The 13871-nt window shown below is 44.2% G+C and overlaps 8 protein-coding genes across 8 annotated transcripts; 5 read left to right on the plus strand and 3 right to left on the minus strand.

Annotated features, from left to right (window-relative positions):
* Positions 1-49: 49 nt before the first annotated feature.
* Positions 50-683, minus strand: LOC117567535 (thioredoxin-1). The gene has a single exon (XM_034247584.2). It carries the CDS (start codon positions 577-579, stop codon positions 250-252), a length of 330 nt encoding a protein of 109 aa, XP_034103475.1. The 5' UTR covers positions 580-683; the 3' UTR covers positions 50-249.
* Positions 684-1065: 382 nt separating this feature from the next.
* LOC117577655 (tRNA (guanine-N(7)-)-methyltransferase non-catalytic subunit wuho) lies at positions 1066-2407 on the plus strand. Its single transcript, XM_034262542.2, has one exon. It carries the CDS (start codon positions 1155-1157, stop codon positions 2319-2321), a length of 1167 nt encoding a protein of 388 aa, XP_034118433.1. The 5' UTR covers positions 1066-1154; the 3' UTR covers positions 2322-2407.
* An 807-nt stretch (positions 2408-3214) lies between these two features.
* Positions 3215-4845, minus strand: LOC117577545 (26S proteasome regulatory subunit 10B). Its single transcript, XM_034262375.2, has 5 exons — positions 4630-4845; positions 4452-4571; positions 3670-4390; positions 3471-3611; positions 3215-3403 (listed from the first exon to the last, which is right to left on the minus strand). Exons 1-5 carry the CDS (start codon positions 4733-4735, stop codon positions 3301-3303), a joined length of 1191 nt encoding a protein of 396 aa, XP_034118266.1. The 5' UTR covers positions 4736-4845; the 3' UTR covers positions 3215-3300.
* Positions 4846-6446: 1601 nt separating this feature from the next.
* On the plus strand, positions 6447-7294 carry LOC117577648 (PXMP2/4 family protein 4). Its single transcript, XM_034262533.2, has 4 exons — positions 6447-6618; positions 6678-6811; positions 6878-7009; positions 7080-7294. Exons 1-4 carry the CDS (start codon positions 6477-6479, stop codon positions 7272-7274), a joined length of 603 nt encoding a protein of 200 aa, XP_034118424.1. The 5' UTR covers positions 6447-6476; the 3' UTR covers positions 7275-7294.
* A 100-nt stretch (positions 7295-7394) lies between these two features.
* On the minus strand, positions 7395-9243 carry LOC117566228 (trypsin-1). Its single transcript, XM_034245778.2, has 4 exons — positions 9158-9243; positions 8256-8485; positions 7840-8193; positions 7395-7775 (listed from the first exon to the last, which is right to left on the minus strand). Exons 1-4 carry the CDS (start codon positions 9207-9209, stop codon positions 7395-7397), a joined length of 1017 nt encoding a protein of 338 aa, XP_034101669.2. The 5' UTR covers positions 9210-9243.
* On the plus strand, positions 8569-9318 carry LOC117577647 (uncharacterized). The gene is made up of 4 exons (XM_034262531.2): positions 8569-8704; positions 8765-8847; positions 8911-9093; positions 9160-9318. Exons 1-4 carry the CDS (start codon positions 8569-8571, stop codon positions 9316-9318), a joined length of 561 nt encoding a protein of 186 aa, XP_034118422.1.
* Positions 9319-9745: 427 nt separating this feature from the next.
* On the plus strand, positions 9746-11311 carry LOC117577696 (uncharacterized). The gene is made up of 4 exons (XM_034262596.2): positions 9746-9946; positions 10019-10227; positions 10288-10483; positions 10550-11311. Exons 1-4 carry the CDS (start codon positions 9868-9870, stop codon positions 10834-10836), a joined length of 771 nt encoding a protein of 256 aa, XP_034118487.1. The 5' UTR covers positions 9746-9867; the 3' UTR covers positions 10837-11311.
* Positions 11312-11564: 253 nt separating this feature from the next.
* LOC117569384 (trypsin alpha-3) lies at positions 11565-13646 on the plus strand. The gene is made up of 4 exons (XM_034250525.2): positions 11565-11712; positions 12619-12832; positions 12890-13184; positions 13245-13646. The coding sequence occupies exons 1-4, from the start codon at positions 11652-11654 to the stop codon at positions 13596-13598; spliced, it is 924 nt and encodes a 307-aa protein (XP_034106416.1). The 5' UTR covers positions 11565-11651; the 3' UTR covers positions 13599-13646.
* The last annotated feature ends 225 nt before the right edge of the window (positions 13647-13871 follow it).

Here is a 13871-nt window from a genome sequence, read left to right on the forward strand (position 1 = left end):
AAATCATTTTGAGGTTATGGCTAGTGCAAATGAAAAAATCCAAATTGAATTAATTTGTCATAATGCTGGAGTTTTATTTGAGCTTACTCTTGCTTACATCTATTTTAAGTCAAGTTACACATTACACAAATTTAAAATACAATCACAATTACATTATTACATTATCGAACGTTTAAAGTTAAATATTATCGACGCCCAGCGTCGTGGAAGGAGTATCGAGAGAAAGTTATGGGGACGACGAACGTTCCCTCACTTGCCCACCTTGGCCAGCATCTTCACCAGTTTGTGCTCATCAGCCCCGATAATGGAGCCCAGGCGTCGAGCGCCTCTCAGGAAGACAAATGTTGGCATGCTGCGCACTTTGTACCTTTGCACCAGTTCATCGTATTTGTCCACATTGACCTTCAGGAATATCACCTTGCCCTCATATTGACGGGCCAGTGATTTCACCGTCTTCTCGATTTCCTTACAGGGACCGCACCATGTTGCATAAAAATCAAGCACCACCACTTTGCCTTCGGCCGAATCGATGCGTTTGTTGAAGTCGTTGATGCTGCGAATGGTGGTTATGGTGTTCATACTGAATATTGTATTTCTTCGAACTGTTATTTGACAAATTTCACAATGCGTTTTTACGTTGTTACGCGCTTAATTTTTCTTTAATATTGGCACAGCTTGTTAGTTGCGGGGCCACTTTTATAGTTAATCACTGTGCTGCACTTTTGGCGCATTTTTCTTTTCACCACAAAATGGCCGTTACATCGATACACACTATTGCAATTGACGAAGCAACGGTAAAAGTTCAGCTGACTGACGTTGCCACCACGTTGTTGGGCATGTACATCAACTATCGATTGCCGCGAATGATTCTATTCGATATTACGAAATAAAATACTGCCAGAAAAAAGTTTTTTTTTTGATGATCCCAAATTGATATATTTATAGATGGTGTTTGCATTTAATTATCTTCTAAGTGGATTTTAAATATTTAGGTATTTGTAACGTGAAATATATTTTAGTATATTTTAAAATGCCACTCACGATATATCGATAGACGCTGTTTCTGTCCAGCGCTATGTTCCAGTTGTGTCCAATACTCTCCACCTTACCGCCTGTTGGTGATTCACAACAGAGAGAGTGAGAGAGCGCGCAATATGACAACAATCTTCTACTTGGAGCCCGAGCTGGTGCTTGCCCACGGCCGGAAGGTGCTATTCCTCAATCCCAACGACTTGCAAATCTTCAAGGAGATTGAGCTCCCCACAGACCTGACCACGTGCGGGCTCAAACCCGTGGCGGCCAGTGAAGCAACTGAAGAGCAGCCCGCAACCAAGAGTGAAGTGTCCATATTGAACGTAAGCTATTCACCCGATCGCCAGTTAATTGCGCTGACCACAACCGGCCAAAAGGCGCTGCTGCTGTACAAGAGCAGGCCGGAGCATGCCAAGCTGCTCTCGATACGACCGCTGGCACGTGCCTCGAGTGCCTTGAGATTCGCGCCCGATTCGAGTTCGTTGCTGGTCACGGATAAAACCGGCGATTGCTATCAATTCGATTGCAGTGCGGATGTAGAGGCGCCGCCCAAACTGCTTTTGGGTCATCTGAGCATTGTCTACGACATATTGTGGACACCGGATCAACAGCACATCATCAGTTGTGATCGTGATGACAAAATTCGCGTGACCAACTATCCCGCCAGCTATGACATACACAGCTATTGTCTGGGTCACAAGGAATTCGTTTCGGGTCTGGCGCTCCTCGGCGAACAGCAGCTGCAGCACCTGGTTTCCGTTTCGGGTGACAAGACGCTGCGCATCTGGAACTATGCGACGGGGGAGGAGCTGCTGCTCAAGGAATTGCCAGCGCCAGCAGTGCGACTCCAGCTGCGTGAGCTTGTGCCCGGCCAGCGTTATGAGGCGGCGGTGCTCTTCTACGATCACAGCGCTGCCATTGGACTCTATGAGCTGCAGCTCAATGCAGCAGACGCGGCAAATCCTTCGTGGTCTGTGACACGGGAGCAGTTGATTGAAGCCGCTGCGGGCAGTTGGCACATTGGCAACTTTGCGCTGTGTGGACAACGCATCTATGTGCTGGGCTCCTTGAATGACAATCTCTCGTTGCGTGCCTACAGCAGCCAGGATGGTGCCGAGGATGCAACGCTGCCCGAAGGCTGGTTGCAAATGGTCGACGAACAGTTTGCCGGAGAGGGGCAATGTGTGCCCGAGGATCTGTCGGTGTGGTTCAAGAAGCGCTACGACAACGTCAGCGATTACATGGAACGCAAGAAGCGACGCATCGAGGACACCAACAAAGCCAAGTGACCAGCTACTTATCTAGTTTATAGACTTGCTTTATACCTCTTGCTCTTTCATTCTGATCTATGTAATAAAAACGTTGTTGACAATAACCGAAACACTGGACTATAGCAAAATATGAATATGTTCTAACTTTGAGTAACAGTCTCATATGGATTCAAAATCTTGATCCTTTTCATGTTTATTCCACAGTCGAGTGTGAGAGAGATGAGATAGCCGCTACCCAGTGCGGTATTCGTAAAATATACCATATTAATATACCACAAAAATACTAAAAATATACTACTCGACTGAAAGATACCCACTTTCAATAAATGCAAGACAATGCGGTATTTTAAAAATATACCAAATTAATATACTGCAAAATACAAAAATATACCATCAACTATACTTGGTATATCAAGTACACTCGGCTGTGAGATACACACTTTCAATAAATCCAGAACCGTGCGGTTTTATTCTTGAAATATACCAAAACTATGTACCGCAAAAATACTAAAATATACCGAATGCTATATTTGGTGTTTAAATATACCATAGAGTACAAAATATACCAGATTATCGGTCAAAGCTACTAAGAACCGTAGTTTGTAGGTGTTTTTGCGGTATTCACTTTAAAATATACCGAATTAATATAACACAAAATACTAAAGATATGCCCAAATCTACATTTGGTATATTGTTATAGTACTACATATACCGTAGGAGTACAAATTATACCAGATTGTCGGAGATGCCTGCTTCTAAGTCTAAATTATAGACAATGAAAAGTGAATTAATTAGTTGAACACTAAAATGCATAACTCTAATTCATATGAACGAAATTACACAAATTCCTAACTGAATCTATCTTACTTTTAGCTTTTCTTGAATAATAAACAATCTTTCCAAACAACTGAATTTTTTTGTACATAATATAAGATGGGTATTTTTTTTATTGAATTTGTGTTGAAGTTAATGGTTTCAGGGGCGTGGTTAACTACATCTAAACTGGCTTGTAGTCCAGTTTGCTCTCCAGCTTCTTGTTGTCCGACACCTTGCGCACAGCCTTCATGAAGTCCTCCTGGATGACGTATTCACGTTCCGCACTGCAATTGACAATTGTTTCGTTATAGAAACTTAGGCGTTCAAGTATTTCGTTACGTGTTCACTTACCGGATGGCAAAGAGACCCGCCTCAGTGCAAACATTGCGCAGATCGGCGCCATTGAAATTGTCCGACAACTTGACAATGGCTTCGTAATCAATCTCACCATGTTTGGCAATCTTGAGCGCATGAATCTTCAGAATTTCCAGACTGCAAAAAAGTTATTATAAATTAATTATGTTCCCTTAAGTTCGATTTAACAACTTACCGCGCCTGTTCGTTGGGCAGCGGTATCTCGATCTTACGATCCAAGCGACCGGGACGCAGCAAAGCAGGATCCAATGTATCGGGACGATTGGTGGCCATAATCATCTTCACCTGTCCCAGCGAATCGAAGCCATCCATTTGATTGAGCAGCTCCATCAGCGTGCGCTGTATTTCACGATCGGCCGATGTGCCCTCAGAGAAACGACGGCCACCAATCGCATCGATTTCATCCATGAAAATGATGCAGGGCTGATGATCACGGGCATAATTGAACATTTCGCGTATCAAACGCGCACTCTCGCCAATATATTTGTCCACAATGGCCGAGGAGACAACCTTCAGGAAGTTGGCATCCAGCTGCGAGGCCACCGCACGCGCCAACAGCGTTTTGCCTGTGCCTGGCGGACCGTAGAGCAAACAACCTTTGGGCGGTGTGATGCCAACGCGCAGGAAGAGTTCGGGATTGAGCAATGGCAACTCGATGACTTCGCGTAGCTCGCGAATTTGCTCGGTGAGACCACCGATGGCCGAGTAGGTGACATCGCCGGGATCCTCGTGCGACATATTGTAGACCAAAGGATCAACTTCGCGTGGCAAATAGCGCATAATCGTCAATGTGGTCATGTCGAGGGCAACGCGTGTGCCCGACTTAAGCTTGGCCTTATCCAGCTGGCGACGGCAACCGACTACATAGCGTGGTCCATTGGTGGCTTTCACAATGACTGCATTCAACAAACAAATATCATTAAAATCGTGGTCAAATCTTATTTTGCCAACACTCACATTTATCCTCGGTCAATTGTTTGAGCACCTCGCCCACAATTTGGCCCACGCTTTGCAGTGCTTTTAGATCATTCTCCGACTTGTCGTAAAGCTTTGTCAGCTCCTTGATTTCCTCGCGTTCTATAAATTTTGCATTATTAGTGAACAACTTTTGGCATTACCATTTTTTCCAACTCACTTTCTTTAAGGCGACCCTCGACTTCTTTGTGCTCCAGCAATTTCTTTCTGTAGTCGGAAAGCGCCTTTTCGCGTACGCTCTCCAGCGGCACAGCAGTTACGGTCATTTTCACTGTGTTGATGTGGTGCGTTCAATTAAATGTAAATACAATTTGTTTCTGAAAAAAGTAATCAACTTTGTCGGTCGGTCTAATGATATTGCAGTTTTAGCAAACGGTGTGACCAGCAGTGATAAACACAAAATCCGCGCGATAGACAAATGCCGCATTTTGGTATTTTACAATTTCAAAAATTAATTAGTAAACTTATCAATCTTAGTAAATGAAAGAATTATAGAATAAATCCAAATCAATAATAATATCAATAAAAATCTTAACTGCATGCATTATTATTTAGTTATTTGATGAGCAGAATATGCATTGCTAACCATTCGATATCACTAAACGAACATCGATATATATCGATGTTTTTACAGCAAATATCTATGGTTTTTGGTTTTCAAAATAACATTTGAAAATTAAATTCAAAACTTTTCCAAATGTATCCGTAAGTGGCTCTTATAATACATTTTGTAGTAAAAAATTCCAAAAAGTTTCAAAAGTGCTTTTTCGATAAACAAACTCTCTTTTATATTGATACTGAGATTGCAGGGTAGCAAAAGCTTGCAGAGCTTTTTGCAATCATCTGGCAGCTGACGCCAGACGCAGCGTCGACAGCTGACACAAACAATTGCGTTTAGTTCATAACAATTTGCTAGAGCGGCGGGGATACGCATTCTAAATGCATATAGTACAAAGTAGCATAACATTAAGTATTAGTTACGTATTTACTCCCTCTACATCCCTATATACATAGAGTACACACACATATTCATACATATATGTGTATTTATGTGTGTCGTTAGGAGCTTGCATACATGTAAGTATGCGAATTTACAAGGCAACGAGGGGAATGACGACGGCAAATCTCGCTCGCTTTGTTGATGACTAGCAAGTATTTCTCTTAATGTACATATGTGTGTAGCAGTCATAAACACAATCTGTCATATTAAATCACATGCCACATTTCGCATAAAGTTTCCATTACATAAACACGCGCAAACAAACAGACGCACATATGTATGTAGATATTTTTACTCACATGCGTATGCGTAACGTTTCCATTCATAGTTGTTCTTAGAACACAGCTGTTATGACACACATGCACATGCACAATGCATGTGTGTGTGTGTGTGAGTGCGTGGGTATTTCATAATTTAAATTTTGGCATTTGAACAAACTGCCGCGCTCCCCTCATGCGTGTCACACCGCTCACCTTTTGTCAGCAGCCGCCAATGAGCGACACACGGAAACGGAAAAGCTTTTCACACGATCACTTGCAAATGCAATTGCAATTTTTGGCTCACCTAATTTTCGAAATTGCAGTATTTGTGCAACCATTGTGTGATTTAGTTGTTAAGTGCAACAGATTCATTGATCGCAAGTGATAAAAACTCACAAGCAGCTCAGCATAGAAGGACTAGAAAGCTCTCTCTCTCTTTCTCTCTTGTTCACATTCTCTCCTAAAGAAGTTGCAAGCAAGTACCGTAGTTTAGTAGCCATGCTTCCTCTTCCACTTACACTTCGCCATGGTCAATTCATGTGCATGCATGTGTGTGTGTGTGTTAGTGTGAGTGACAGTGACCTTGTTGAATTCGCCGTCGCCTGCATTGCCAAGCGAGCGAGATAGCAACACATGTGAATGACTGTTATTATTCGCCGTCGTCGTTGTTGTCGTTGCGCGCGCGAGTGAGATAGCAATAACAATTTTTGAAAACAGTTTTGAAAGGTACAATTTTGTTGAAATAAAATGGCCCAAGTGCTTAGACAATTGCAAAACGTTGTCACTGCCCAAGGCAAGTTGCATCCCATGGTCAAGGGGGCAGTGACCTATGCGCTACTGTGGCCCACGGGCAGCCTGATTCAGCAAACTCTCGAAGGACGCAATCTGAGTAAGTTTACGGAAAGGATTCATCACAACTCGGAATACAAAATTCTGCTCTTCCGCTAGAGAATTACGATTGGGCGCGTGCCCTGCGCTTCAGTCTCTTCGGTGGTCTCTATGTGGCGCCCACACTCTATGGCTGGGTGCGCCTCTCCAGCGCCATGTGGCCACAGACCAGTCTGCGTGTTGGCATCGTCAAGGTGAGTGTGTGTCTGCGTGTGTGTGTGTGGCAAGGATATGTGAACTCCAAATCGAACAATTTACAGGCGCTAACCGAACAAATCTCTTATGGACCCTTTGCCTGCATCTCATTCTTCATGGGCATGAGTCTGCTGGAGCGCAAGAGTTTCGCTGAGGCTGTTGAGGAGACCAAACAGAAGGCATTGCCCACATACAAGGTACCACTAACAAGCAATGACTCCTCCTCAATCTCAACCGAACAACAAACTAACAACTTAAGCTCAACAGGTTGGCATCTGTGTTTGGCCCTTCATTCAGACGCTGAACTTCTCGCTGGTGCCAGAGCACAATCGTGTCGTCTTTGTCAGCATTTGCAGCCTGATGTGGATCATCTTTTTGGCATACACAAAGACGCGTCAGTTGAGTCACGATGAAGACACTGTGAATGCGGATGCAGTTGCTCCCATTATTCAGGCTGCATAAGTTGCGCTCTGTTGTTGTCTGTTATGTAAATAATGCGTGTTGTTTATAGTACAATTTTTGGTAGGTCAATAAATTGCATTTAAGTACAACTTCTTCATCTCCTTCTTCTTCATCTTGTGACTACGCTACAAGTGGCGGCGGCACACGTGCCACAATCAATTCACCAATCCAGAGCTGCGACGTTGCGGGATCATTGTTCGGAGCCGTGGCCACAGTTGCCACAATCCAGTCCACATACGCCGAGACCTCGGTGAAGACACCCGGATAGGGAGGACGAGTGCAGGGCTTAATGCTCCACGACACAATGCCCACTTGAGTGTCGCTGCCGGCAAGCAAGAGCGGACCACCAGAGTCACCGCTGCACTGTCCCTTGCCGCCCTCGGGAACTCCGGCGCACAGCTGAGTGGCATGGAGTTGAACTTGATGCAGGTTGCTGCAATCCTGATCGCTAAACGCCTGCAGCTGAACCTTCATAAGCTGCTGCTGCACAACGCCGCCAGTCTGCAAGAGAAAAGTGAAGCATTAATAGCTGTGGACTGGATGTGGAAATGGACGCGATACCCACGGCATTTAAACCCCATCCGGCGAGCACAACACTGCTATTGGCCAGCGTCATTTGTTCGGCATTCGGTAAACGCACTGGCTGCACCAGAGCATCAAGGATCAACGGTTGCTGCAGCTGCAACAGGGCAATATCATTGAAGTGTTTATTCTGCGGCTCGTAGCCGGGATGCACAAAGATGGCCTGCACCATGGCCAACTGCGTGGCATTGCGTGCAATGATATTGCTGCCATATTGTACATTCACATCCTGCGGATTTGCAGAACGCACACAATGCGCCGCCGTTAACACCCAGCCAGCATTGAGCAAGGTGCCGCCACAGGAATGATGTCCACTCTTGGAGCGACGCAGCGACACCTGAGAAAAGCAATACAAGTTATTTAAAGAAGAGAAACTACTACATAGTTGGAATGCCTTACTGCGTAGGGAAACTCGCCCTTGGCGGCGACAGTTCCATTGACAATTTTGCTGTCCTGCAGCTGATCCTCCAGGCAGCTCGCCAAGCAGCAGCAACAGCATAAAAGTATTAACAGGCCACGCCACATGTTTGTTTGTGTCTCGTTCGCTGTTCGTTGTGTGTGTTGGCATTTTATGTCTTTTTGTTGGACGAGGTCGCAGCCCCCAGTTTTGTGTGTTGACTTGGCCCTGGCTGAAATTCATTTACATAGATTACAACAGTTGTTTTGCATTGCAACTAACAATAAACCATGTTTTCACATGTAGAGCGTCAGCATGGTGGCTCCATTGCTGTGGCAACAGTGCAAGACACTCGTCACCCGCTATCCCATTGTGCGTGGCATGATATCATATAGCCTGATCTGGCCAACTGGCAGCCTGATACAACAAACCTTTGAGGGCAAAAATTGGGGTAAGTTTGTTGCTGTTTGAATTAATCGATTTTAATTTACTAACTTTGCGAATTTTGTAGGCAACTACGACTGGTGGCGTGTCTTGCGTTTCAGCATGTACGGCGGCTTGTTTGTGGCGCCCACTCTATACGGCTGGGTTAAGGTAAAAACGATTCCCTTAGCCATGTTTCATAGTTATCAGAATCTTCTTTTGCATCGTAAGCAGATCTCTAGCGCTATGTGGCCGCAGACATCGTTGGGCACTGGCATTGTAAAGGCGGCCGTAGAGACCATTTCGTATACGCCGGCTGCCATGACTTGCTTCTACTTCATCATGAGTCTGCTGGAGTCCAAGACAGTGCGAGAGGCGGTGGCCGAAGTTGGCAAAAAGGTCATTCCCACCTACAAGGTACACAGCAGAAAGCATTCCCTCAAACTCATGCGAGTTAATCAATCATTATGCATTTACTTACAGGTTGCTCTATGTGTCTGGCCCCTGGTGGCCACCATCAACTTCTCCCTCATCCCAGAGCGCAATCGCGTCCCGTTTATTAGCGTGTGCAGCCTCTGTTGGACGTGTTTTCTTGCGTATATGAAGCACTTGGAGCACCACGAGGTGGACCAAGTGCTTTAATTGTGCCATTTTAGCAGATATCTTGTTATTGCGTGTATTGTTATTTGTAATTAATAATTTTAATAAATCGACCCGCCAGAGATCAACTCGATATTCCAACTGAATTTTAAAGTTGCCACCTTGCGTTACAGAAATTAACGGTCTGGCCACATTAGCGAGTGAAGCTTCTGTTGGATGCATCGATATTAAACTTTTAGAGCCACACGAGTGAGATTAACTTTAAATATCTATCTTGTTATTAATTTATAATAAACAGAAATGCAATTTTAATATCTATCAGTAATTAACCATTTTCAACATTGCTGCACATAAATTTTATAGTCTGGCCATTTTGCGTGCACTGTAACGTATTGTTGCCAAGCAGTATTTTCGGTATATTTGCCGACGTAAACTAGCAGCTAGTGAAAAATTTCAAGAGCGGTCACATTGTACCCCAGCCCCACCTTGCAGTTGGGTGTGTGCATTTAATTTGTCTACGATTTCATTTGTTTATACACAATATCTTCATTTTCTTCGACTCTATTCATTTACTGAAGTCTCACGTTCAATATGCATAATTTGGGCAAACAGCAATCGCAGGATACCACCGACAATGGCGTGGAGAAGGGCGATTATCCGCGTGCGACGAGTAAGTGACGCAGCCAAAGTCAGCGTATTGTTTTTTTATGTAAATAAATATTATATATGCTATGCACTGCAGATGGCGTCGTGTTTGGCTCGATTGTGACATATGCCAGCTTCTTTGTGATGATTATGTCCTTCTGCTCGCCCTATTGGATTGAATCGTACGAGGAGACGCACAGCAGCTTCAAGAACATGGGACTCTGGCAGTATTGCTTCAAGGATTTTGTTTATCCCAAATACCACAATCCGAAACAGTTCACCGGCTGCCACAACATATTCTCCCACGTAAGTGTGCTACTTACTATTCCTACATGGATAAACCACATCTAAATGGCTTCACTCTAGGAATATTATGTTATACGCGAATATCTGTTGCCTGGTTGGCTGATGGCTGTGCAAGGCTTCGTTACCATGGCCTTCATCAGTGTCTTCTGTGTGCTGGCCCTGCTCTCGCTGACCATCATTCGCTTGCCGCTGAAGGCAGTGCTCCAATACGAATGGCTGCTCGTGCGTCTCGCTTTCATTGGCACCGCCGTCTCATGTAATTTACAACAATTTCAGCATTCATAACTTGAATTCTTATTAATTATTGTACTCTGTGCTGCAGCTGTCTTCATGTTCTTGGCCGTGTGCATCTTTGGTGGCTGTGCCTATCGTCGCGACTGGCTCATGTATCCCAAATTCAATGTGCTTGGCTGGTCCTATGCCCTCGCCGTTGTCACTTCCATGCTGTTGGCTCTTGCTGCCCTAATTTTGCATCGTGAGTCGCGTCATGCTTATGAGGCGCGTGGCGAGCAAAAGAATCTGGTGATGCAGATGGAAATGCAAGAGCCAGGCTATCAGCCACCGCGTCATCATCACAGTCAATCGCGCAGTCTGCAGGGCTACATATAAACAACAGCAGCAACAACAATCAAGAGGAAACAAAGACAAAAATCCAATTAACGTGCACACTTTGGCACCTTTGAACTTCAATTAATTCCAGACAATATTTTCGCAATGTTTGCCGTCCACCTTTGACTATGAATCTCTATATATAATTTTTTTTCTATTTGTTTGTTAAGTACTCGTAATTAGTGCCTTTTGCATTTGTAATGCAAATTTTAATACTTATACTCTTTACTTTACTATTTATACAATCTCAATCTCTCAACACGCATTCGAAGAAACTAAAATTATTCAGTCTCCTTTTGGGGACATCAGACACAAAACTGAATGTTACAACAAAAAGCATTTTGCATATCGAATATACACATAATATACACCATAGATATAAACAAAAAAACAACAAAAAAGAATGAAAAACAAATATTTATAATGTTGAGCTCGAATAACACAAACAACAAAACGAACGAATATTCATTTCATACAAGTATTTGTATTTTATATATATATGTATAATAAAAAAATGAATTGTACAAAATCAAGATCCGAGAAGGTATTTCCATTTTTCCCTCACATTTGATTTCCCCACATAGCCCAACTATATATCATCTCTGTCGACTCTTGTTCTGGCGTTATCAACCTCTGATAATAAGTCTCCCCTCTGATTGCCAATTGAAACAACTCTACTTGATGTCAATTTGATGTGTGTTTGGAATTTCAGTTTGGCTCCGAACTCGGTTGTGACTACTTCGCTTCAACTTTAAATATTTTGATTGATTATTTTTTGCATATTTTTTTTCTATCACTTTTTTGTTTGCTTCATTATGCAGCGTGTATATTATTTGTTGTGTGCCGCGTTTTTCGTGTTTATTTCCAGTGAAGCAAGTAAGATAAACAAACTTCATCTCACACTTCTCAATTACTCGGTTCTATATCTTTGTCTATAAATAGAGAGAGAGAGAGAGAGAGAGAGGGAGGGAGAGAGAGAGAGAGAGAGAGGGACAGCGACCCCCTGCATTGCTTGTTAGTGTAATAATTGATAGCACTCTCTTCTACACACTTCTGTGTCTCTTCGGGTTTCTAATCAAGCTTGTCAAAGGCGGAAATTGACGTAAAATTTCAAAAAGATACAAAGACAACAACTACTTACAAATGCAACAGATATTTCATATCTTGTTCCAACCATCCAACTGGCATCATCAATGTGTCATGTTCTCTGTGCCCTTGCTCTACTCCGAACTCCGAACCCGCAGTTTCCCCCAGTTGAGGTTGGCTGAAGAGCTTTCGAAGGTAGCTCTGTTCATGGGTTTATTCCTATTCAAAGGTACTACTCCCTAACCAAACGGTAAGAGCTAGAAGGCTTATTCTGTCTAAAGTAGTGTAGAAACTCCTTAACCAAACGGTAAGAGCTAGAAGGCTGCAATTGGTTGACCAACAAAATAAAGCGGTTGCTACAAATGATCACTTGAAAATAATTTCCCGAACTAAACGGATTAAGCCTTCGCCTGTGCCCTTATTCTACTCTAAACCCGAACCGCAGCTCCCGCCAGTTGGGAGTATCTGTAAGGCATCCCAGGTAGCTTTGTCCACAGGTTTATTTCTATTCTAAAGTAGTACAGAAACTCTTTAACCAAATGGTAAGAGATAGCAGGCTGCAATTTGTACCCCAACAAAATGAAGGAAGGTGCTCAAAATTCTCTATTAAAATAAAAGTCCGCACATTAAAGGAATTTAGCCAAGACCTCTGCTTATCCAAGCTACGAACCTTTATCATTTTCCATTATATTCCAGTTGCCGCACAGCAACAACAATCTCAACCAACAGACCGACTGGAATCAATAGAGTCGCGCATCATCAATGGCACCGTCGCCCGTGTGGATGAGACAAAGCATTTGGTCTCCATACGTCTGAGGAAGTACGACAGGAACTTTGGCAGCGGACACATTTGCGGCGGTTCGCTGATTGCTCCCAACAAGGTGCTGACTGCGGCCCATTGTCTCTACAAGTGAGTGGACTATGAGCAAGAAAATTAGCTTGTAGGTACATTCTTTTCCGTTCACAGCACGGTGCGGAAGCGTTACCGCAAACCGAGCGAGTTTGTTGTCGTGCTGGGAACGCTGAATCGCTACGAACGCAACAACGCGACGATTGTGTCCGACGTTAGTTCGATGGCCTACATGAACAGCTTTAGTCCGGACAGCATGCGGGACGATGTGGGCATTATCTTTCTGAAGTCGGGTCTGGCGAGGAATGCACAGAACAACAGTCAAGCCACCATTTCACCCATTGAGCTGGCCACTCGTCAGACGCCTGTGGGCGCCACTTGCCTCGTGGCAGGCTGGGGACGCACCGAAGAGGTGAGTTATTATTAGGACATCGGGAGTTCGAGGATTACTAATGCTATCTCTGCTGTCTAGAACTCACTTTCAAATGTACTTTTGATGGCGAATGTGAGCACGATACGACATCAGACGTGTGGCAGCATCTATGGCAACGGACTGCTTCCGGGCATGCTGTGCGCTGGCCGCCTTCAGGGTGGTACCGACTCCTGTCAGGGCGACTCGGGTGGTCCGCTGGTCCATGAGGGTCGCATCATTGGCGTCGTCTCCTGGGGCTTTGGTTGCGCCGAGCCCGGGCTGCCCGGCGTCTACACCGATGTCCACTACTATCGCCAGTGGATCGAGGAGCGCAGCGGCAGCAGCAGGACAAGTCTGTGGTCTTGGCTCTGGCTGGGATTGGCGCTGAGACTTGCATATCGAATGTGTGAATAAATAGAACCTAAGCGAAAGTATAAAAGGGAGTTGATGGTGTTTTGGGAGGAACAAGATGACATGGGAAAGAGCGGGAATGGAGTTGAGGGTGTTTTGGGTGGAAGAAGAGGACATGGGATGGAGCGGTTCAGAGGAAAAAGAGAGGAATTCCCAAAGTGACAAATGAAGAGTGCAAGACTATTTGGTATAGTTGTTTTAGGGAAGCAGAAAAGCGATCAGTGATTTTAGAAGGTAATAAAAGATATCCGGATCAGGTAAAAGAAGAACGGAGAT

Source organism: Drosophila albomicans, chromosome X (genome assembly GCF_009650485.2).
Source record: "Drosophila albomicans strain 15112-1751.03 chromosome X, ASM965048v2, whole genome shotgun sequence".
NCBI lineage: Eukaryota > Metazoa > Arthropoda > Insecta > Diptera > Drosophilidae > Drosophila > Drosophila albomicans.